General features: G+C 38.6%; 1 protein-coding gene across 6 annotated transcripts in view; it reads left to right on the top strand.

The window, feature by feature from the left end:
* LOC141084475 (teneurin-4-like) overlaps positions 1 to 23,671 on the top strand; it is a 1,565,389-nt gene that overhangs the window by 1,201,047 nt on the left and 340,671 nt on the right. For all 6 annotated transcript variants that reach the window (XM_073569175.1, XM_073569176.1, XM_073569174.1 and 3 more), the window contains one exon: positions 7,027 to 7,137. In XM_073569175.1, coding sequence (XP_073425276.1) covers positions 7,027 to 7,137 — 111 coding nt within the window. The remainder of the gene's footprint in view (positions 1 to 7,026; positions 7,138 to 23,671) is intronic.

The following is a 23,671-nucleotide window of genomic DNA, read 5'->3' as shown; positions in this document are numbered from 1 at the left end:
AACTGGAAGGTGTTTCCATACAGTTTACGCCCCATGGCAGACAGTTTGAAAACTTGAGAGTCATTGGAGCGGCCATAGGCCCCAATATCAACAGCAATAAATTTGTATTCCGCGTCAGCGATGGCCATGAGGACAATTGAAAAATATTTCTTGTAATTGAAATATTCCGATCCCGATCCGGCTGGCTTTACAATGCGGATATGTTTCCCGTCCACAGCGCCCAAGCAGTTGGGAAACTGACATATCTGTTGAAACTTGTCAGCAATTTCAATCCACCTCTCTGTTGTGGGCTCTGGTAAAAACTCTTCAGCTAAGGAGTCCCACAGTGCACGGCATGTGTACTTCACTATTCCAGATATGGTGGAAATCCCGAGTCTGTACGGAAAATGCAGTGACGAAAGGGATTCTCCAGTTGCAAGAAATCTGTGGGGAATTAAAAAACAATAAATTAGTTTTAAATCACAGCATTACATACCAAAACTGAGCTATAACACTTGGAGATACAAACTACCACCAACAAGATTGCAGTAAAAGTGTGCTCTGATGCGATCATATCCAATAAATGTGGCTTACCTTAAAGTCACCATCAGACGCTCTGCGGGTGAAACAGAGAAGCGGCAATAGGTGTCCGCTTTTCTTATGCGGTGTGCGATGCGCTCCACCAAGTAATCAAAATTCTCCATTTTCATCCGAACATATCCAAAAAATTTATCCGGGTTTCGTCGAAGGTCCATGCATAGTGTAGAATAGACCCCCACGCGTCATTCTCTTGGCTGTGATGGGGTGGATCCACAAACGTCGTCTACGATGCCTGATGCGCTGCTGTCTCGCTCTCTCCTTCTCCAGAACAATCACCCTCAAACGATTCGCCTCCGCTATAAAATCCGCCAAATTCTTCAAAATATTTCCAATGACAACATCCATCTTCGCCAGTAACTTGCTCTTCTCTCCAACCTGCACTTTCTCCTCTACATCCTGTCAAAGAAGGGCTGTAGGAACATGCTATATATAGTTTTCCAGTAGCCAATCCCGTTCGGAAGGCCACAAGGGTCAATTTTAAAAACCGGATCCGGCGTAATCCGTCGAAAAACGGATAGAAAAACGGATGAACCGGATGAGACGGATCCGTTTTTTTTTGTCAAGAACAAGACGGATCCGGCAGAAAAACGGATCCGGCACATCAGGTTTTACAAAACATTTGCCGGATCCGGCGTTCCGGCACGACGCCGGATCGCGCCTAACGCCGAAAACCTGATGTGTGAAAGTAGCCTAATAAACACACTCCCTGGGTGGATTTGGAGGTAACTAGTTCCTGACACATTGAACCAGCACCTCAGCAGTATCACTGCTGATTAACACACACATAAATCTCCATCTCAAGGCCACCCACCTTGAGATACATAACGGTCATTCCGTATTTCGCCATTCATCCACTCTCCTGGGACATCCATACAGCGCTCCCTAGCGGACACAGTGGTCACTACAACACAATATATATATATATAATAAAAAAATGATCAGTGCAAAAAAAGCAAACCAATTAATTGTGTCCTATAAAAAAGTGCATGTGCAGGTGCTTCAATGAAAATGCCTCAAACAATGAGAAACAGAGTGCACACTAGACTTGCAGATATTTGCAATGCTAAAGTATTAAGTGCAGAGTGCAAAAAGAGAGGAATATAGTCAAATGGGTAATATACCTTTATGGGCCACCACGTCCCTTTAACACGCACATTGACGCGCGTTTCGGAACACTTCCTTTTGGTATATTACCCAGCTGATTTCATTCAAAAAAGTGATAATTACCAGTTAGTTTTACTAACATTCCTTATACTACCACAAAAAGAGAATATACCTGAGACAAGTGTGGCGCCCCTGAGGCTCAGTCGCCACAGAGGTACTGCACCTCCTCCTGAGGTGTGGTGCCCCACCATCCAGGTAAGTTGGAGGCTCCTGACCATGCTCCAACACCTGCATCCCACACAACACAGTAGTTGAGCAAAGCCACATTGCGGCTCCCTGCTTGGAGTGTAGCAGAGGACCTTTGGTGGCCCCTGCTTGGAACACGAAATGTGCTGGGAGGCGGGTGGAGTTAGAATACATAAAAGAGCGGGAAGGGTTAGGATTTGAGGTCAGTCAGTCAGAGAGTCACTCAGAATGGAGTGAGGAAAGAAGATCCCGGAGAGAGGGATGGAGGAACGAGGTGCTGCAGCAGATCTCAGTGACCTGGGTCTGCTTGCACGGGAAGGGAAAGAAGGAGAAATACATTTAACTGAAACCTGATCTTCCATTAGAAGTAAAGACTAGTACGGAACGTAGGAGTAAATGGGAACATAGGATGTGGGTTAGAGGAAGAATCCTGCCTAGAAGTTCCAAGCGCAAGGCCGGGGCCCAGTCCCCGAGGTTGTATGGATACTAATGGTCCTACAGCAGACACCGGTGGAGTAGTGGGCTGTAAATGCACTACTCCCATCTAAGACTTGGGGGCACAACAGCAACACGGATAGAGAGCCGGGACTCAGGAGTAAGGAGTCCCCGAAGCAGGCTACAGCTGTCTGCCGTACAAGTAGAGTTCTTGGGAACATCTGTCAGGAGGCACTTCAGTGTAACTCAGTACTGGGAGTACTTCACACTTAAAGGCGCTATAAGAGGAGACATTCAGAAAGGTACATGTTGGCGGAGCGTTGGAAGGGAGCATTCCATCTGGCCTGGAGGATGATTGAGTTCCTGACCCGGAGGACACAGCACGGAGGTGGGCACCTGTATGTGTACTACAGACTGTGATTAAAGCTTTGGAACTACAAGCCTGGTGTCCTCCATTGATTCTTGCGCCAACACACCCAGCACTGCTACATCTGGGTACCAGTTTCTACACCGCTTGTACCTCTCCTCTACCCCTACATCTACACTGCCCTGGGGCTACAGCTCCACCTGTGGGGAGCTTCACCATTCTGGCTGTAACACACCACCAGCCCCAGAGGATCTGCACACAGCGTCGGCTCAACATCTCACTTTCCGAACACCACAGGTGGCGTCACAAACTATTCCATTAATTACATTCCACCATTCAAACTTCCCTTGTTAATTGGGCGCCCAGGGCTACGGATCGGGTCACCGCTGCTGTGACACATCCCGCCGACGTCGGCCCGGTACCGAGTACCCCACGGCCCTGGGAGGGCGACCCACAAGCTTCATCGCAAGATTAAATTAATGGATAGCTGCACAGAATAAATAGAATATATTACAAACGTACTTGCCAATATTACATGAATCCCCAGAAATTACAATTTACTATAATAATGATTCAAAAGAACAGAAAATAATGCACCCTATGTACAAGAATATAACTATTATAATACTGCCCCTATGTACAAGAATATAACTACTATAATACTGCTCATATGTACAAGAATATAACTACTATAATACTGCCCTCTATGTACAAGAATATAACTACTATAATACTGCTCCTATGTACAAGAATATAACTACTATAATACTGCCCTCTATGTGCAAGAATATAACTACTATAATACTGCCCCTATGTACAAGAATATAACTACTATAATACTGCCCCTATGTACAAGAATATAACTACTATAATACTGCCCCTATGTACAAGAATATAACTACTGTAATACTGCTCCTATGTACAAGAATATAACTACTATAATACTGCCCTCTATGTACAAGAATATAACTACTATAATACTGCCCCTATGTACAAGAATATAACTACTATAATACTGCTCCCTATGTACAAGAATATAACTACTATAATACTGCTCCTATGTACAAGAATATAACTACTATAATACTGCCCCCTATGTACAAGAATATAACTACTATAATACTGCCCCTATGTACAAGAATATAACTACTATAATACTGCTCCCTATGTACAAGAATATAACTGCTATAATACTGCTCCTATGTACAAGAATATAACTACTACTATACTGCCCACAATGTACAAGAATATAAATACTATAATACTGCCCCTATGTACAAGAATATAACTACTATAATACTGCCCCTATGTACAAGAATATAACTACTATAATACTGCCCCTATGTACAAGAATATAACTACTATAATACTGCTCCCTATGTTCAAGAATATAACTACTATAATACTGCCCCTATGTACAAGAATATAACTACTATAATACTGCCTCTATGTACAAGAATATAATTACTATCATACTGCCTCTATGTACAAGAATATAATTACTATAATACTGCTCCTATGTACAAGAATATAACTACTATAATACTGCTCCTATGTACAAGAATATAACTACTATAATACTGCCCCTATGTACAAGAATATAACTACTTTAATACTGACAAAGATTCCAAGAAGCCAGCGCTGCCTATGGTCAACATGCAATACATAAAGTGCACATGCACATATTAGTTTCTAACTGTATGCATATCCCGTCCATCTTCTCCTCCTAATGTCAGTAATTTAGTAATATTTTTGACTTTCCAGGTTAAACTATTAAAAGACTCAGAGGCAGGGTACACATAAAATATGTGGCCATAAAAGAATATTATTAGTACAGTGTACCATCACCACCGCATGTGTACCAATGAACAATACATAGGACAAAACGTAAAATGACAAAAAAACTAAGAAAACACTGAAAATATCAGTGTCATGATTATAATGTAAGAAATATTTATTGTAATATGCAATAAAGGGTAGGGTGGAGGAAAAAATACCAGAAAGAAAGGGATACACCACAAGGGACAAAGGGAGATTGTAAAACATAGATACAAAGCAGCATGTGCCAAGGTATGGAGAGAGGCAGGGTACACACATCTACTTATAAGTGAAATTACATAGTGGGGCATAAAATATACCGCTGTAAAAAATAAGTATGGAGCCTCTGGTAAATTACCTTGGATGTGCCCACCCCGATGCGCATTTCTGCGTCTACCTTCGTCAGGCTGGAAGGCAGATGCCGAAACGTGCGTCGGGGTGGGCAAATGCACTTTAATTTCTGTTTTCAAATCTGCACACAATCATTTTTTGTTGATTGCATCTTATTATTTATTTACAGCAGTATATACATGTCATTTACTGTAATCAAGCACAGTTGCACTTTATTTACACATGAGCTTAATAACTTTGCCACTTTGAATCTATTTTTTGCAATCTCCCTTTGTCCCTTGTGGTGTGTCCCTTTCTTTCTGGTATTTTTTTCCCCTACCCTTTGTTGCATATTACAATAACTGTTTCTTGCATTATAATCATTGGACTGATTTTTGATGTTTTCTTCGTTTCTTTGACTTTCCAGGTGAGGATACGATCTCTCAAAGTCTTCACCTCCTTTTTTATAATATCATGTTGGTCCTGAACACAGAAAATTACTATTATTCATATCTTTATCACATTGTTACTGCAGTTATCAACGTCTGTGGCTCATATTCCATGGAATCACTAACAAAGGCGTCTTATCCATCATTGTGTGCAAAATAATGGAAGATTCGGGTTTGTTCCGGATCCTATTCATACCTTTCATTAGGTGGAAAAATAATTTCGATTTTTCTGCTATTGTGACATTGTTTGTAATTACCATTATGTTGTGCAATAATATCCGTTTTGCAGGACGATTCGACAATTTTTTATTTTTATTTTTTTTTCCTTGTTTTATTATTCTTCATTTCCTATAATTGTGCTGAAGAAATACTGTAAGTAGAAAAATGCAGTTTTTCATTTACGCGGAACATGTCATCTGATTCATGCTGCACGCTCCACAATCTTCATTGCAGTCGTGAGTATTTTACTCTGTCGATCTGTGAGTCTTCAGAAAAACATAGTTGGTAGAACTATATAGCTCAGATGACTATTTTGAGGAAGGTCCCTATTGATATGTATACGGAGAGAGCGGTCAGTCAATGGGATCGGGGCATGGAGAAGTCGCGGAGGATCTGCCTAGGACTAGTCATCTGAAACGCAAGGTTTCCAATCAACTTATCAAGCAAATTAGGCTGCTGCCCAGGACACCCTTAAATTTGGTGCAATTTTATGAAATGTATTCTTACTGGTGGGACTCAATTGAATTCCAGATGTGGCTCCATTCATTACGTATGGAACTGTTGGAGACTCAGCTATCTCCAACAGTGTCTTAGACATGAAGTGGAGCCATGATATGTATTAAGTACCATTGCTCTATTAAAATGTGACCAGTATTCTCAGTATTGGGGTAAGTTTGAGTGGCGAATGACCCACCATTCATCAAATTATCTTTTTTCTTATGGATGGGTGACAATTTGGATCCTTAGCACAATCCATTGTGCACCCTAAGTTCTAACCAAGTGATGCCCTCAAGGGCTTGATGGGCCATCTTTCATGTGACAAAGAATAAGTCCCGGCTGAATGTTTTTCACGACCTTGGAGAAGTCAAAAGCTGCAATTTAGGCAGTTGTGTTGACCACCACAGTTTTAGATTTGGTGGGATCCACGAAAGGTAAATAGGACAATGGTGCATGAATTGCTTCCAAATTCACACAGATCTGATTAGATAACCTTATCTTTTTTTTTTCATCTACATCTCAGATAAGTGGAACTTGTGGTGTCTAATATAGGGGAATATAGCTGCCACCTTGAAGGGGTTGAAAAAGATTAGAAAAAAATGGTGGCTTCATTCCAAAAAAACCCCTCTACATCGGTCCATGGGTTGTGAATGGTATTGCTGACAAGCACCTTTGAAGCAAATTAATTTGGACAGATGTGATGCTGTTTTTCGAAATATGCTGTCATGTTTTAAATCCAATGTAACCTCTGGAAGAATGATCATATATTCATAACTGTTGGCAGCTCTTAAACCCTAGGATTTGAACTTCATCTTTCACCAAATTGGAGGGTTCCATGTGAATGGGAGGATGAGACTTGTCCACTTGTTATTATGTTTCCATGAACCCAAGAATGTACGGTCGTCTGGTCTATAAAGTATGGTGAATGTCTTCATGAAACTAAGTCTAAAATCCCAACTTGTTACACCTATTGTCTTACAGACCTTCAAGATGTGGAGTTGATGAATCCCGCTCTAGAACAGTGTTTCCCAACCACAGTCCTCGGGGACAGTCAACAGTTCCAGTTTTCAGGATATACTCACAGGAGCACAGGTAGATCAATCCTTGGTCTTGTTGTGACAGATCCACCTGTGCCAAAGAGAGGTGTGCTGCACCCAGGTGGACTGATATTGGGAATACCAACTCCCATTGTCTTATCATGAATGTAAGGCCAAGGCAAGATGGAGACATGTGCCATGATATCCAGAAACAAGCGTGATAGAAGAATTAAGTAACTAGTGGGCAACTCGCGTTAAGTCACCCATCATATTTTAGTAGAACCTCTGTAAAATAAACATTTTCTATGGAGAACATGATGCCACCAGTCAAGGTGGACGTCATCATGAATCCCAAAGATTAATATCCATCTTTCATGACTCATCTCAATACATGGTACATGCTTTCGTCCCATCCTAGCCTCAAAAGGAGTTTTCCATTACTTTTTGAATCTTACCAGAGAGGAGTAGTTGCTAGAAAATTAAGGAAACCTTGCCAATCCAGTGCTGCTACTCTTGTGGTCTTAAGTAGGACAAGAAGTGATGTCAGACCAAACATCCAATGATCTAGCCTCTGAATTGTGGGAGGATCATGTGACTGATGGATTTCGGTGGGATGACGTCTCATTGGTCCGTCACCTAACCCTTAAGCCAATAAGTGGCCTCAGCAAATAGATGATTAATAGGACAGAAGAGATGACTATCTGTCCATCAGTGGTCAAGCGACTGAATGTACAGGATATCTTCTCTTACGGTTCCTGTAGAAGCAACTGGAGATAGGGGAATTTGGAGTGATGTTAAATATTTTATAATGATGCATTGCCTCTGTAAAGTCTTAAAAAAGTTGTGGAAAACTCTTTTAAATTTGATATTTGCGTGTTGTTGTTGCTTAGTATCTGTCATCTGCTAATTTTTCATTAAGAAAAATGTAAAAAATATGGTTATAGGTGGATTTTATATAGTTCATACTAAAAGGATGTCTGTAGAACATGTTTTTTCCCCTTAGGTGTCCTCATTTACGGTCTCGCCAAAGTCTACGGTCATATTACGAGGGGGTGCGGTAAAGTAGCTCAGGGGTGTAGTTAGTAAATCATGGCTGTGATCTGGGCGGTCTTGATCGAAAGTGGCCGATGGCCCTATGTACCAATTTTCTTTTTTTTTTTTGCCATTTTTGAGGGATTTTATGTGTCTTTTCAGAGAATTTTTGCCATCTCATAATTGTAAAAATGGCATATATGAAATAATAAACAATCTAATGCTGACATATGATTGAAGACCACACAATATTGTCATTGAATGGCCAAAGAAAGCCCCTATGCCAAGGAACACAAGAGAACCACTTAGCTTCTCGCCTTGTATATTGTTCTTGTCTATATTTGCCCAGATCACATGTAGCGCGCCATGGAATAAATATATAATAATAATAATAATCCCCTTTAAATTATAATAATTAGATTGAATGTTAGCAATGAACATATATTCCCTGTAATGACCTTCTATCATCAGGCCAAGATAGAAGAACACGGTGCATAAAAATGTTTTGGTTTTTTTTCTTAAAATAATCAAAGAGGATTTTTCGTTTTTACTCCTTTACGAGACTCAAGTGAAACACAAGAAAATGGAATAATGTAGAATTTGAATGCAAGATGCATGAGATGTAATGAACCTGCTGTCTATTACGCGTGACCTTATAACGAGCGGCATAATACTGGTAAAGAGACATTGTGAATAATTATTTATTACGCCGAGTGTGAAAGTCGGGAGAGAAACTTCTCGCGCAGCGCGTCGGCGGAACACTTCTGCTAATGAGTTAATTCTCTAAAGGATAAGGGTGCATACATTATTATTGAGAAGTTTTTAAAAATTACAATTCCAATCAGATTCTTTTTTTTTTTCTATTTTTCCATTTTTTATTTTTTTTTCATTGTTAATGAGTTAGGAGATTTACTGGAAATTCCCCAAAGATTTTTTTTTTTCCAATCCAAAGTTCTTGAGAATATCTACTTGTTAATTTACCGTACTTCAGAATTTTTTGACAGTTTGTAAGTCTTTTGTCTGAATTTTTTTTGGCTGTTTTTTCCTCCTAAGATATTTTTAGGAAGAGGTCTTGCAATTTATTTATTATTATTATTGTTATTATTTTAGGAGATTAATTATTAAAGAATCTCTTAATAGACATTTTAACTATTTTGTTTTTTTGTTGTTTTTTTTCAATTCTGGGTTCTTCTTGTTGAAAAGAAATAAATCTACATTTTGTTTTGCCCCGATTAATTTTTGTAAATTTAAAGTTTTATGTGTTTTATTTTCTTAAAAATTGTTTCTTCTCAACTTTTATTTCTTTTGTATTATTAACTGATTACTGTAGATTCTACAAAGGATAGATATATAGATAGATAGATAGATAGATAGATAGATAGATAGATAGATAGATAGATAGATAGATAGAAGGAGAGATATAATTTATTTTTTATCAGCTTTCTAAAAAAAAAATTGTAAATTTCCCTCCAAATTATTATTTTCTCCATCCTCAGGTTCTACTAAAAAAAAAAAATCTACTTGTTATTTACCTCTTGAAACTTTATCATAGCCACTCAATCTTTTTTTTTCTTCTTTCTAAGTAATTCCATATGTTTGCTGCAAAATGTGTTAAGGTATTTTTGGCCCAAATTTTCTTATTTGGTTTAATTGACCTCTATTTTTTAAAATCGTTCTAATAATACAAGCAGTTTGTGTTTTTTTCCGCTTCCACGGTGTATAATTTCACCATCCTTCAGGAGATAATAAGGATTAAAACAGAATTCTCTGACAGTGTAATGGGCCTCACATTTGGAATAAATGTTAGCAACGGTCCAAGGTTTATTTTTGTTGAGCAGCAGACACAAAGACGCAGCCACAACTACGTCTCAATTGAAAGGATTTCCCTCATGCTTGATGACTTAAAAAAAATAAAAATAAATAGGTTCATTCTGGACCTTCGAAGACTTTCACCGGCTGCCCGGACTACAGTTCTAAATGAATATTGATTGTCCATCTGACATTATTTCGCTAACCTTGAATGAAAACACAGAAACCAGTCTTCAGAGGGCCATTTTCCATTGCATGGGGGAGGCTGATTTCCTTCTGGGCATTTTCTGTGCCCTTACCATATGGTCTAAGGGGCTCCAAGCACAAATGCTGTCAGGCAAACAATAGTTTGGCCAATCGTTGGGTCGGTAGCTCTCTCTCCAGATTCCTTGATACACAGGAACTCTCGTTCTACCGGGGTGGCTTATCTCACCAAGAACAAGAAGATCAACAGTCCGAAATCGTATATGCCGGATCCTTACCATCTGTCAAGAGTCAGGTGGCTCCCATGTATATTAGACTTTTGGCCAAGCCAGTTAATATCGGCGGGTTTTGGCCAATGTTAGTCCAATGAGTATGTTCTTACGTTGAGCTTTTCCCAATATATACTGTATTGTTCCCGTAGGCCTCCATACACCACACAGAGGCCAAAAGTGCTTTTTTCTGCCTCCTCCTGCATACCATTTGTATAGTAAAACACAGAAGACTGCATTTTCCCATACAGAGGCCAACTGCAACGCTTATATGCAACGGGTCTCTATGGTGGGTGGATGCCTAGACATCTCTCCTAATCATGCCCACTGTCGGGGACATAGCTGCTGAGCATGTGAAAGCACAAACGTAAGCCTAGCCTAATGGGGATCAACGGTGACCCGGCATTTAGGACCCTACAGACCCCATAAAATTTTGTTTTCGGTGGAAAGTCGTGAAATTGACAGTTCTCCAAATGACTGAGTCCCCTCAGGGGAGGTTCCCGGGAACGGCATAAGTGTCTTTTAAGGATTTCATCAGTAATAACTGTTGGCATCCCTATACCGTCTCCTAATTAGCAGAAAATTTCATAATTTGGTATTTCAATCTCAGAAAACAAAAATTATAATAGTCGGAAGAACATGTACAGTATATACCCAACCCCTCAATTGGATCTGGTGGACAATGAATGTGGCCAACAAGGAGATGTGAACATTCTCCTTGCTGGACTGAAGCTTTGGGAGTATTTCCAATTAAAAAAGTTTTTTATCATTGTTTTGGGTCATTTTTTTCCTGTCTTAGTGGTTAGAATCATCCCACTAAGCAAATTGACGGAGTATGAATTTGGGTTCTAGGTGGAGGGATTGGATCTAATGCATTAAGATAAGATAAGATAAGATAATCCTTTAATCGTCCCACCATGGGGAAATTCAGAGCATTACAGCAGCAAGGCAGGAACAAGTACAGATACAGATGCATAAAGGCATTACATTGACAGTAGGTGGTAGGTACATATACGAAAAAAAAAAAAAAAAAGATATAACCGGACTATCACAACTTTGGATCTATCAGTTCACTGTTTGGGTCGTTCTCCGTTTTGGACAGTGCTGGTTATACAGCCTAACTGCAGCAGGAAGGAAGGACTTTCGATAGCGCTCCCTCTCACATTTAGGATGAAGTAGCCGGTCACTGACAGTACTGCACATCTTTGTCACGGTCTCATGCATGGGATGGGAATCATTCTGCACCATGTAGCTCACCTTGGCCAGTATCCTCCTGTCGCCTACTTCCTGAACTGGATAAAGGGGGCATCCCAGGACAGAGCTGGCCCTTCTAATCAGTTTGTCCAGCCTATTCCTGTCCCTGGTTGATATGCCACTACCCCAGCACGCCACACCAAAGAAGATGACTGATGCCACAACAGAGTTGAAGAAGGATGCAAGGAGTGCCCCCCTAACTCCGAAGGCTCTCAGCCTTCTGAGCAGATAAAGCCTACTGTGGCCCTTCCTGTACACTGCATCCAAGTGATGGGCCCAGTCAAGCTTATTATTGAGGATCACACCAAGGTACTTATAGGTGTCGACTATCTCAATGTCATTTCCCTGAATGTTCACCACTACTGGTGGATTTTTTCCCTTGCGAAAGTCCACCACCAATTCCTTGGTCTTCCCGGAAATAATCCTAAGGTGGTTCCTCTGACACCACTCCACAAAAGCTTGGTTAGTATCTCTGTACTCCTGTGATGAGGCCTACTATTGCAGAGTCATCAGAATACTTCTGCAAGTAGCAGCTAGATGAGTTGCACTTAAAATCCGCAGTGTACAGTGTGAAGAGAAAAGGGGCTAGAACTGTACCTTGAGGTGCCCCTATATTGCAGATCACCGTGTCTGACACTCTGTCCCGAACGTTTACAAACTGAGGTCGGTTTGTGAGGTAGTTAAGGATCCAGTTGGAGAGTTGGAGGTCCACGCCAACAAGGCCCAGCTTGTCTCTCAGTAGACCTGGCTGTATGGTATTAAAAGCACTAGAGAAATCGAAGAACATTATTCTCACAGTGTTCCCAGGTTTCTCCAGGTGAGAGAGAGTCCTATCTAGAAGGTGGATAATGGCATCATCCACACCAATGCCCGGCCTGTAGGCAAACTGGAGAGGGTCCATATAGAGCTCACTAGAGGACGGAGACGTGTGAGAACCAATCTCTCTAGTACCTTCATCAGTTGTGATGTCAATGCTACATGTCTATAGTCATTAAGGTCTTTCGGATAAGGTTTCTTTTTACTATACCTATTTTCAGGCTCATATTGAACAGATATGTTATGATCTCACTCAGCTGGTGCCCACAGGTTTTGATTAGCCTTGCACTGATGCCGTCAGGACCTGCAGCCTTCGAAACTTTGATCTTATCCAGTTCTTTTCCAACCTGGGTACTTGTGAAGAACAGACCCTGGCTCAGTTGAAAAGTTGCAGCAGGGGGTGAGGTTATTGTAGCAGATAATTCAATAAATTAGACTTGTTATTAAAAACTGGGTCAGCAAAAACATAATTTATGCAGTAACCTGGGGCCAAGTATACATATAAAGGTATCCATAGGCAGTAGATGAAAGCCACCTTATCCAGTGGCACCGGCAGGAGCCACTCAAGGGGTCAAGCGACTCTTCTACAACATGCTGAATTACAACACCCAATCTTTTTGGTCATCCACTCATGAAACCATAAAAACTCACACACCTACTCCTGCGAATACTCAATGCCCCAATAACTCAGAATCCCCCATGTGCCCACTTACCCAGATAATTCACTACCCTCAATTGCTTGTTTGCAACAAGTAGCGTGGCCAAACAATGTGTTGACTATCACCCATTCCACCATCATCATCTGTATATCTTCCAGTTCTTTATGGGAAAAGAGTAGCGGCGAAGCTTATCCCCCACTGAAACAAAGGATGGGATATGTTGAATTCCAGTCTACCTCTTTTCCCAACATCTTCCTTTGGGAACTGTTGAAAGACCACTATGGTTCATATCGGTTGATACAACAAAAATTTATCGTAGCTCTGTGGCCTGGTTTACTGTTACAGTATGCCCACTACAGCTAGACCCCCATCTTAAAATGCTGATAGGTGGTCCCTATGGCCCAAACATTTTTGAAAATTTGCTGGCAAAATTTTTCGGAAGAATCTTTTACCATATCATCTAACAAAAGGGGTCACCTGGAACTAATATATTAATGACTTCCTCTTAAAATTTAATAGATTTAATAGAGCAAGTAGGGTCTGGCACCAGGTTATCGTGTCCGTCAACTGGCACCTCAACACCTAACCGATCACTTGGTGATCACCATAGTATATAGAGCTAGAACATGATGGTCATGGTACCAGGTAACCGTTGATCGGTGGGGATTCCAGTGTCACGAATCTTCAATATCATGGTTGAGGACATCTCCATGGTGGGCCGGCGCTGCTTCACTTTCCCACAGGGTTGCAGTGGTAGGTCATGGTACCAGGTATCCATTGATCAGTGGGGATTCCAGGTGTCGCGAGTCTTCAATATCATGATTGTGGACATCTCCATGGTGGGCTGGAGCTGATGCACTTTCACACAGGGTTGCAGTGGTCATGATACCAGGTATCTGTCGATTGGTGGGGATTCCAGGTATTGCGAGTCTTCAATATCATGGTTGAGGACATCTCCATGGTGGGACGGGGCTGCTTCACTTTCTCACGGGGTTGCAGTGAGCCCTAGTTATCATATAACAGTACCTCTTGTGTGACCTCTATCGGGCATGTATTGGGGAGGGTTATCTGAAAGTTGTGTTACATTTGGACCTTCTTTGGGTGAGTTAATCCGAAATTGGAAATTTAGTAATCTGTTGTGTTATCCTATCACTGTTTCGGCACAAAGAAACATTATAATTGCAAACTTCCGTCAAGCCTTCCTATCTCCCACCTTCATTTCTTTCCCCGATCTCTGTAATGCATTCTTTCTTTCCTATCATTTTTACCTCGTCTTCAAAATCATGTTACACTGTGACATATTTTTTAATGATGAGATGATTAAAGAGAGCGAAACGCGGGAGGTATCCAGCGGAGTAATACCGTAAAGGGAGTTTTTTCTTTTTTTTATTATTTTTTATATTTTTTTTGCATTTCTGATCTGAGCGACATTAATCAGAGTCTAAAATTGAGAGAATGAGATCACCGCGTTCTGTAAAATGAACTTGCTGTTAAGTTAATAGCAGCAGCTTATAAATAATGCATTAACATATATATGTGTATATATATATATATATATATATATATATATATATATATTGTATATATACTGTATATATATACTAGATATTTTGGAAAATTCTTATATTTTTTACTTACTATACTTTTTTTATGGCTGATTTACCCTAGATACTTACTGTCAGATTCTTTTAATCGACTGAAAAAATATCATTAGTGGAGTAGTCATGTTGCAATTTCAGTTCTGTGTTATTTAGTAGGTGTCCTGTGCTGTTCAAAAGGGTCTTGTCCAATTTCTAATTCTCATAGCAAAAGCTGTTTTTGGCAAATGAAAGCCAAAGCAGCCAGATGTTTTGCATTGTAATGCCATGCTGAAGCTGTGTACACAAGTTCAGGTCCAAGTACATAAAAAAAAACAGTACCGGCAACAACAAAAAAAAAGTGAAAAGAATATTTCATTATTTTTTTTTTTTTTTTTTTGCTCTATGTGTTTATTTTTCGCAGAGAGGAGAAAAGGTCTTTTTAGCCTTTTACTTGTTCTATACGTTCCTGGAAGTGACAACCAATACAGTCCCCACAGGGGGGGTTGTCAGTTATCGCAATTTTATTGTGTGTACTTTGTATATTAGTAAGTAACCCTTTACTTTCTGACACGTGGGAGGGTGTGGAATAAAATTATAGATGTGTAAGAATTCAGAATTTGGAATTTAATGATCCGGTAATATCCACCTGCGAAAGAAAAAAGAAAAAAAAAGTAAAAAACCTTCTTTCTCGTATAATGGCTTTATTATACACCTAAATTTGCTAAGTAGGTGGATTCCCTCGGATCTTTTTTTTTAATGTATTTTTTTCAAGCTTCTAAATTGCTGTAACTTTGTGAACCTCGCCGTACATTAGGCACTTAAGTGGCAGCGTGGCATTTAGCGGAGAAAGGGGGTCTGACGAGTGGAAGCGAACCAAAGGAACGTCTGGCAATTATATCAAGGCCTCCTGAGGTTCCCGTAGCCCAAGACACGGCTTTTACCTTCTTTTTTTCTTTTTTTTTTTTTTATTGTAATTATACTTGTAAATACGAGGGAGCTATTCACCGTTTTTCTCAGACAGGAGTTGCTGCTACCGGTGAGCGAACTACAAAAAAAGTTGCAATTTTATGGGGGGTTTTTTGTTATTTTCTTAGGCAGTTACTTTTACTTTTACTTTTTTTCTGCTGTTTTTTCATCACTTTCCTATAATATTTCTACCATCAAGAAAAAAAGTAACGTTAAAGGGTAGTTCACCTCTGAGGACAATTTTTTTTTTTTTTTGTAATGCATGTATTTGGGACTAAAAATTCATTTTTGCAATTGGGTTTCATTAAAAATTTGCACCCTTTCGCTTTTACCGGCTCTTTGTTTTACTGCACATTCAACTTTGATGTGGTCTGTGGTCATAAAACAGCTGGGAGGAGCTCAGAAAAAAATACAAAAAATTGAGAAACTCGACCATTGGACTGTCAGAATGAGCTAACTGATGGATGAGCAAAGTGATCTGCCTGGTATAGACTAGAGGCGGTCAGAAAGGTTCCCTGGTCCACCGGCCACTTTGGTAGTCCGAAGCCCCCAGACCAGAGCCCTCCTCCTACATCCTGTTCATCATATAGTCATTAGCAAAAATAGAGAGACTCAGACCCTATTTATTTGTAGTGAAGCGCTATCTGAACATGCTATAAACATGGCAAAGGTCATTGTACAGGAGGAGGAGGTGAGCTGTGACATCACCTATTGTGAATAGTGGATCCTGTTATCTGCTGTATATAGAGGTGTTATCAGTCATTGTACAGGAGGAGGAGGTGAGCTGTGACATCACCTATTGTGAATGGTGGATCCTGTGTTATCTACTGTATATAGAGGTGTTATCAGTCATTGTACAGGAGGAGGAGGTGAGCTGTGACATCACCTATTGTGATTGATGGATCCTGTGTTATCTACTGTATATAGAGGTGCTATCAGTCATTGTACAGGAGGGGGAGGAGGTGAGCTGTGACATCACCTATTGTGAATGGTGGATCCTGTGTTATCTACTGTATATAGAGGTGTTATCAGTCATTGTACAGGAGGAGGAGGAGGTGAGCTGTGACATCACCTATTGTGATTGATGGATCCTGTGTTATCTACTGTATATAGAGGTGTTATCAGTCATTGTACAGGAGGGGGAGGAGGTGAGCTGTGACATCATCTATTGTGAATGGTGGATCCTGTTATATGCTGTATATAGAGGTGTTACCAGTCATTGTAATCCTGTCTGTGATAATAATGATGCTTATGAAACATTTTATGTACAGAATTGGAAATGTGAGTCTAATATAATGCTTAGGGAACAGCATAAAAATTGTACATTTTTTAACATATGTTTAATATAGAAATATGTAAAATTGAAATAACAATTAAAAAATACGTTTAACATAAAAATCTGATATATACAGTAGATCATTTTCTGTTGACAAATTCCTTTTTAGGCTATGTGCACACGTAGCGTTTTAAAACGCTCACTAAAAACCAGACTCCTTCCCAGAAATCGCGCGTTTTTTTCCGCGCGATTTCACCGCAATTTTACCGCGATTATGATCGCGATTTCACCGCGATTTTCGCGTGCGCTATTCAAGCACTTTCCAAGCGATTTGAAGCATCGCTTGGAAAGTGATTGACAGGTTGGTCACACTCGTCAAACATAGTGTTTGACGAGTGTGACCAGGTTTTTACTATTGAGGCCGCCTATGCGGCATCAATAGTAAAAGATAGGATGTTAAAAATGATAAAATAATAAAAAATCGGGGTATATTTACCTTCCGGCGTCCCGCGCTGCCATCCCGGGCCTCAGTGTTCCCAGTAATGCCTTGTGAGACCTGTGATGAGGTAGTCTCACGTTGCTATAGCGATCTCGCGAGACTACGTCATCACAGGACCTTGCCGCAAGGCATTACTGGGAACGCTGAGGCCGGGAATGCAGCGCTGGACGCCGGAAGGTAAATATACCCCGATTTTTTATTTTTTATTCTTTTTTTACAGGGGTATGGTACCCAGGGCCTGGAGGACAGTCTCCTCTCCTCCACACCGTGGGTACCAACCGCACATGAGACGCTTCACTTCCCGCATGGTGGGCATAGCCACATGCGGGAAGTAAGCGATTCTCATGCATTCCTATGGGTGCGGAATAGCGGCAATTCTTTGCGATTCCGCACAAAAGAATGAGCATGCTGCGATTTTTTCCGCGATGCGATTCCGCCGCAGAAAAAAGCGCAGCATTAGCACAGCATGTGCGGAATGTCATAGGAATGCATGGGGGGCGTTCTGTACACGATTTTTAAGCGTTTTCGCGCCGAAAATCGCAGCAAAAACGCTTAAAAATCGCATCGTGTGCACAAAGCCTTAGGACTTTCTATAGCAAAATAAATTCATAGGCAAATCTTGTACCATACAAACCAAATATTTTTCACTTTCCTGCCTACAGTCTTCACCATTGAAGGATCCCGGAGTTAAATCTAGTTATGAGATGGCAGTCCTAGGATCTGGAACCTGATATATGATGCACTGTGGAATGGGGGCCAATGGTCGTTCTGAGGGACCTGGTACAGTTATTAATGAGAAGCTGTAGTACCTCATGTCTCCTGTGGGAGTGCTGTCTAAATATTGGCCACTTCCAGGTTTCTGTATGATCAGCAGAGGTGACACTGAGCTCCAATCTATAGTTGTTTCCAGGGTCCTCCAGCAAATCTCACATCCGTCGTGCAGGGTTCCTACATTTCGTTGGAAGCACAAGCATAAAAAAAACAAGACTTTCTGATAAATGAACATTTTCCCAACTATATAGAGATCCCCCATGGCCGTAAATGTGGCTTTCTGGGGTTCACTCAGTGGTAAGTGGTGTATTTTTAGCCCAGAAGTGGAAAAAAAATCACAGCCAAATCATATTCACCGCATGTTCTAGAGAGTAAGATCGTCTGTGAGAAGCGGGGACTTGATTTGTTTTGTGCAGCTGCAGTAGACTTCATAGCTTGTGGTCTAACACAGCATCCAACAAAACGTCTGCATCTGGCTAATACGTTCCTGATCCTGCCTGCACCTGCTGCCTCACAATGGACAGAGCGCAACGCAGGCGATACAAGCCGACATCCTGCTGTACGGGTATATTTATATCACCGTGTCTAGGATGAAGGACAAGTCCGGGTACAAGTGATAAAAGAAATGATTCACAAATATAAAAAATATAGGCCCATTACTATGCTGTCATTATGACAAGGGCGAAGTACAGACGTCCTACTCCATTTACCTTCATTTTAACTTCCTATGTACAAAAATATAACCACTATTATACTGCCCCTATGTACAAGAATATAACTACTATAATACTGCCCCTATGTACAAGAATATAACTACTATAATACTGCCCCTATGTACAAGAATATAACTACTATAATACTGCCTCCTATGTACAAGAATATAACTACTATAATACTGCCTCCTATGTACAAGAATATAACTACTATAATACTGCTCCCTATGTACAAGAATATAACTACTATAATACTGCTCCTATGTACAAGAATATAACAACTATAATACTGCCCTCTATGTACAAGAATATATCTACTATAATACTGCCCCATATGTACAAGAATATAACTACTATAATACTGCTCCTATGTACAAGAATATAACTACTATAATACTGCTCCTATGTACAAGAATATAACTACTATAATACTGCCCTCTATGTACAAGAATATAACTGCTATAATACTGCCCCATATGTACAAGAATATAACTACTATAATACTGCCCTCTATGTACAAGAATATAAATACTATAATACTGCTCCTATGTACAAGAATATAACTACTATAATACTGCCCCCTATGTACAAGAATATAACTACTATAATACTGCCCCCTATGTACAAGAATATAACTACTATAATACTGCCCCATGTACAAGAATATAACTACTATAAAACTGCCCTCTATGTACAAGAATATAACTACTATAATACTGCTACTATGTACAAGAATATAACTACTATAATACTGCCCTCTATGTACAAGAATATAACTACTATAATACTGCTCCTATGTTCAAGAATATAACTACTATAATACTGCCCCTATGTACAAGAATATAGCTACTATAATACTGCCCCTATGTACAAGAATATAACTACTATAATACTGCCCCTATGTAAAAGAATATATCTACTATAATACTGCCCCTATGTACAAGAATATAACTACTATAATACTGCTCCTATGTACAAGAATATAACTACTATAATACTGCCCCTATGTACAAGAATATAGCTACTATAATACTGCCCCTATGTACAAGAATATAACTACTATAATACTGCCCCTATGTACAAGAATATAACTACTATAATACTGCCCCCTATGTACAAGAATATAACTACTATAATACTGCTCCTATGTACAAGAATATAACTACTATAATACTGCCTCCTATGTACAAGAATATAACTGCTATAATACTGCCCCATATGTACAAGAATATAACTACTATAATACTGCTCCTATGTACAAGAATATAACTACTATAATACTGCTCCTATGTACAAGAATATAACTACTATAATACTGCTCCTATGTACAAGAATATAACTACTATAATACTGCCCCTATGTACAAGAATATAGCTACTATAATACTGCTCCTATGTACAAGAATATAACTACTATAATAGTGCCCCTATGTACAAGAATATAACTACTATAATACTGCCTCCTATGTACAAGAATATAACTACTATAATACTGCCCTCTATGTACAAGAATATAACTACTATAATACTGCTCCTATGTACAAGAATATAACTACTATAATACTGCCCCTATGTACAAGAATATAACTACTATAAAACTGCTCCTATGTACAAGAATATAACTACTATAATACTGCCCCTATGTACAAGAATATAACTACTATAATACTGCCTCTATGTACAAGAATATAACTGCTATAATACTGCCCCATATGTACAAGAATATAACTACTATAATACTGCTCCTATGTACAAGAATATAACTACTATAATACTGCTCCTATGTACAAGAATATAACTACTATAATACTGCTCCTATGTACAAGAATATAACTACTATAATACTGCCCCTATGTACAAGAATATAGCTACTATAATACTGCTCCTATATACAAGAATATAACTACTATAATAGTGCCCCTATGTACAAGAATATAACTACTATAATACTGCCTCCTATGTACAAGAATATAACTACTATAATACTGCTCCTATGTACAAGAATATAACTACTATAATACTGCCCCATGTACAAGAATATAACTACTATAATACTGCCCTCTATGTACAAGAATATAAATACTATAATACTGCTCCTATGTACAAGAATATAACTACTATAATACTGCCCCCTATGTACAAGAATATAACTACTATAATACTGCCCCATGTACAAGAATATAACTACTATAATACTGCCCCTATGTACAAGAATATAGCTACTATAATACTGCTCCTATATACAAGAATATAACTACTATAATAGTGCCCCTATGTACAAGAATATAACTACTATAATACTGCCTCCTATGTGCAAGAATATAACTACTATAATACTGCCCTCTATGTACAAGAATATAACTACTATAATACTGCCTCTATGTACAAGAATATAACTGCTATAATACTGCCCCATATGTACAAGAATATAACTACTATAATACTGCTCCTATGTACAAGAATATAACTACTATAATACTGCTCCTATGTACAAGAATATAACTACTATAATACTGCTCCTATGTACAAGAATATAACTACTATAATACTGCCCCTATGTACAAGAATATAGCTACTATAATACTGCTCCTATGAACAAGAATATAACTACTATAATAGTGCCCCTATGTACAAGAATATAACTACTATAATACTGCCTCCTATGTACAAGAATATAACTACTATAATACTGCCCTCTATGTACAAGAATATAACTACTATAATACTGCCCTCTATGTACAAGAATATAACTACTATAATACTGCTCCTATGTACAAGAATATAACTACTATAATACTGCCCCTATGTACAAGAATATAACTACTATAATACTGCTCCTATGTACAAGAATATAACTACTATAATACTGCCCCTATGTACAAGAATATAACTACTATAATACTGCCTCTATGTACAAGAATATAACTGCTATAATACTGCCCCATATGTACAAGAATATAACTACTATAATACTGCTCCTATGTACAAGAATATAACTACTATAATACTGCTCCTATGTACAAGAATATAACTACTATAATACTGCTCCTATGTACAAGAATATAACTACTATAATACTGCCTCTATGTACAAGAATATAGCTACTATAATACTGCTCCTATGAACAAGAATATAACTACTATAATAGTGCCCCTATGTACAAGAATATAACTACTATAATACTGCCTCCTATGTACAAGAATATAACTACTATAATACTGCTACTATGTACAAGAATATAACTACTATAATACTGCCCTCTATGTACAAGAATATAACTACTATAATACTGCTCCTATGTTCAAGAATATAACTACTATAATACTGCCCCTATGTACAAGAATATAGCTACTATAATACTGCCCCTATGTACAAGAATATAACTACAATAATACTGCCCCTATGTAAAAGAATATATCTACTATAATACTGCCCCTATGTACAAGAATATAACTACTATAATACTGCTCCTATGTACAAGAATATAACTACTATAATACTGCCCCTATGTACAAGAATATAGCTACTATAATACTGCCCCTATGTACAAGAATATAACTACTATAATACTGCCCCTATGTACAAGAATATAACTACTATAATACTGCCCCCTATGTACAAGAATATAACTACTATAATACTGCTCCTATGTACAAGAATATAACTACTATAATACTGCCTCCTATGTACAAGAATATAACTGCTATAGTACTGCCCCATATGTACAAGAATATAACTACTATAATACTGCTCCTATGTACAAGAATATAGCTACTATAATACTGCTCCTATGAACAAGAATATAACTACTATAATAGTGCCCCTATGTACAAGAATATAACTACTATAATACTGCCCCTATGTACAAGAATATAGCTACTATAATACTGCTCCTATGAACAAGAATATAACTACTATAATAGTGCCTCCTATGTACAAGAATATAACTGCTATAATACTGCCCCATATGTACAAGAATATAACTACTATAATACTGCCCCTATGTACAAGAATATAACTACTATAATACTGCCCCCTATGTACAAGAATATAACTACTATAATACTGCTCCTATGTACAAGAATATAACTACTATAATACTGCCTCCTATGTACAAGAATATAACTGCTATAATACTGCCCCATATGTACAAGAATATAACTACTATAATACTGCCCCTATGTACAAGAATATAGCTACTATAATACTGCTCCTATGAACAAGAATATAACTACTATAATAGTGCCCCTATGTACAAGAATATAACTACTATAATACTGCCTCCTATGTACAAGAATATAACTACTATAATACTGCCCTCTATGTACAAGAATATAACTACTATAATACTGCCCTCTATGTACAAGAATATAACTACTATAATACTGCTCCTATGTACAAGAATATAACTACTATAATACTGCCCCTATGTACAAGAATATAACTACTATAATACTGCTCCTATGTACAAGAATATAACTACTATAATACTGCCCCTATGTACAAGAATATAACTACTATAATACTGCCTCTATGTACAAGAATATAACTGCTATAATACTGCCCCATATGTACAAGAATATAACTACTATAATACTGCTCCTATGTACAAGAATATAACTACTATAATACTGCTCCTATGTACAAGAATATAACTACTATAATACTGCTCCTATGTACAAGAATATAACTACTATAATACTGCCCCTATGTACAAGAATATAGCTACTATAATACTGCTC

This window comes from Dendrobates tinctorius, unplaced genomic scaffold, assembly GCF_039654945.1.
Source record: "Dendrobates tinctorius isolate UK_male_01 unplaced genomic scaffold, ASM3965494v1 ptg000023l, whole genome shotgun sequence".
NCBI classification, from domain to species: Eukaryota; Metazoa; Chordata; class Amphibia; order Anura; family Dendrobatidae; genus Dendrobates; species Dendrobates tinctorius.
The sequence above is the reverse complement of the archived record's forward strand: the minus strand, read 5'-3'. Positions and strand labels throughout refer to the sequence as shown.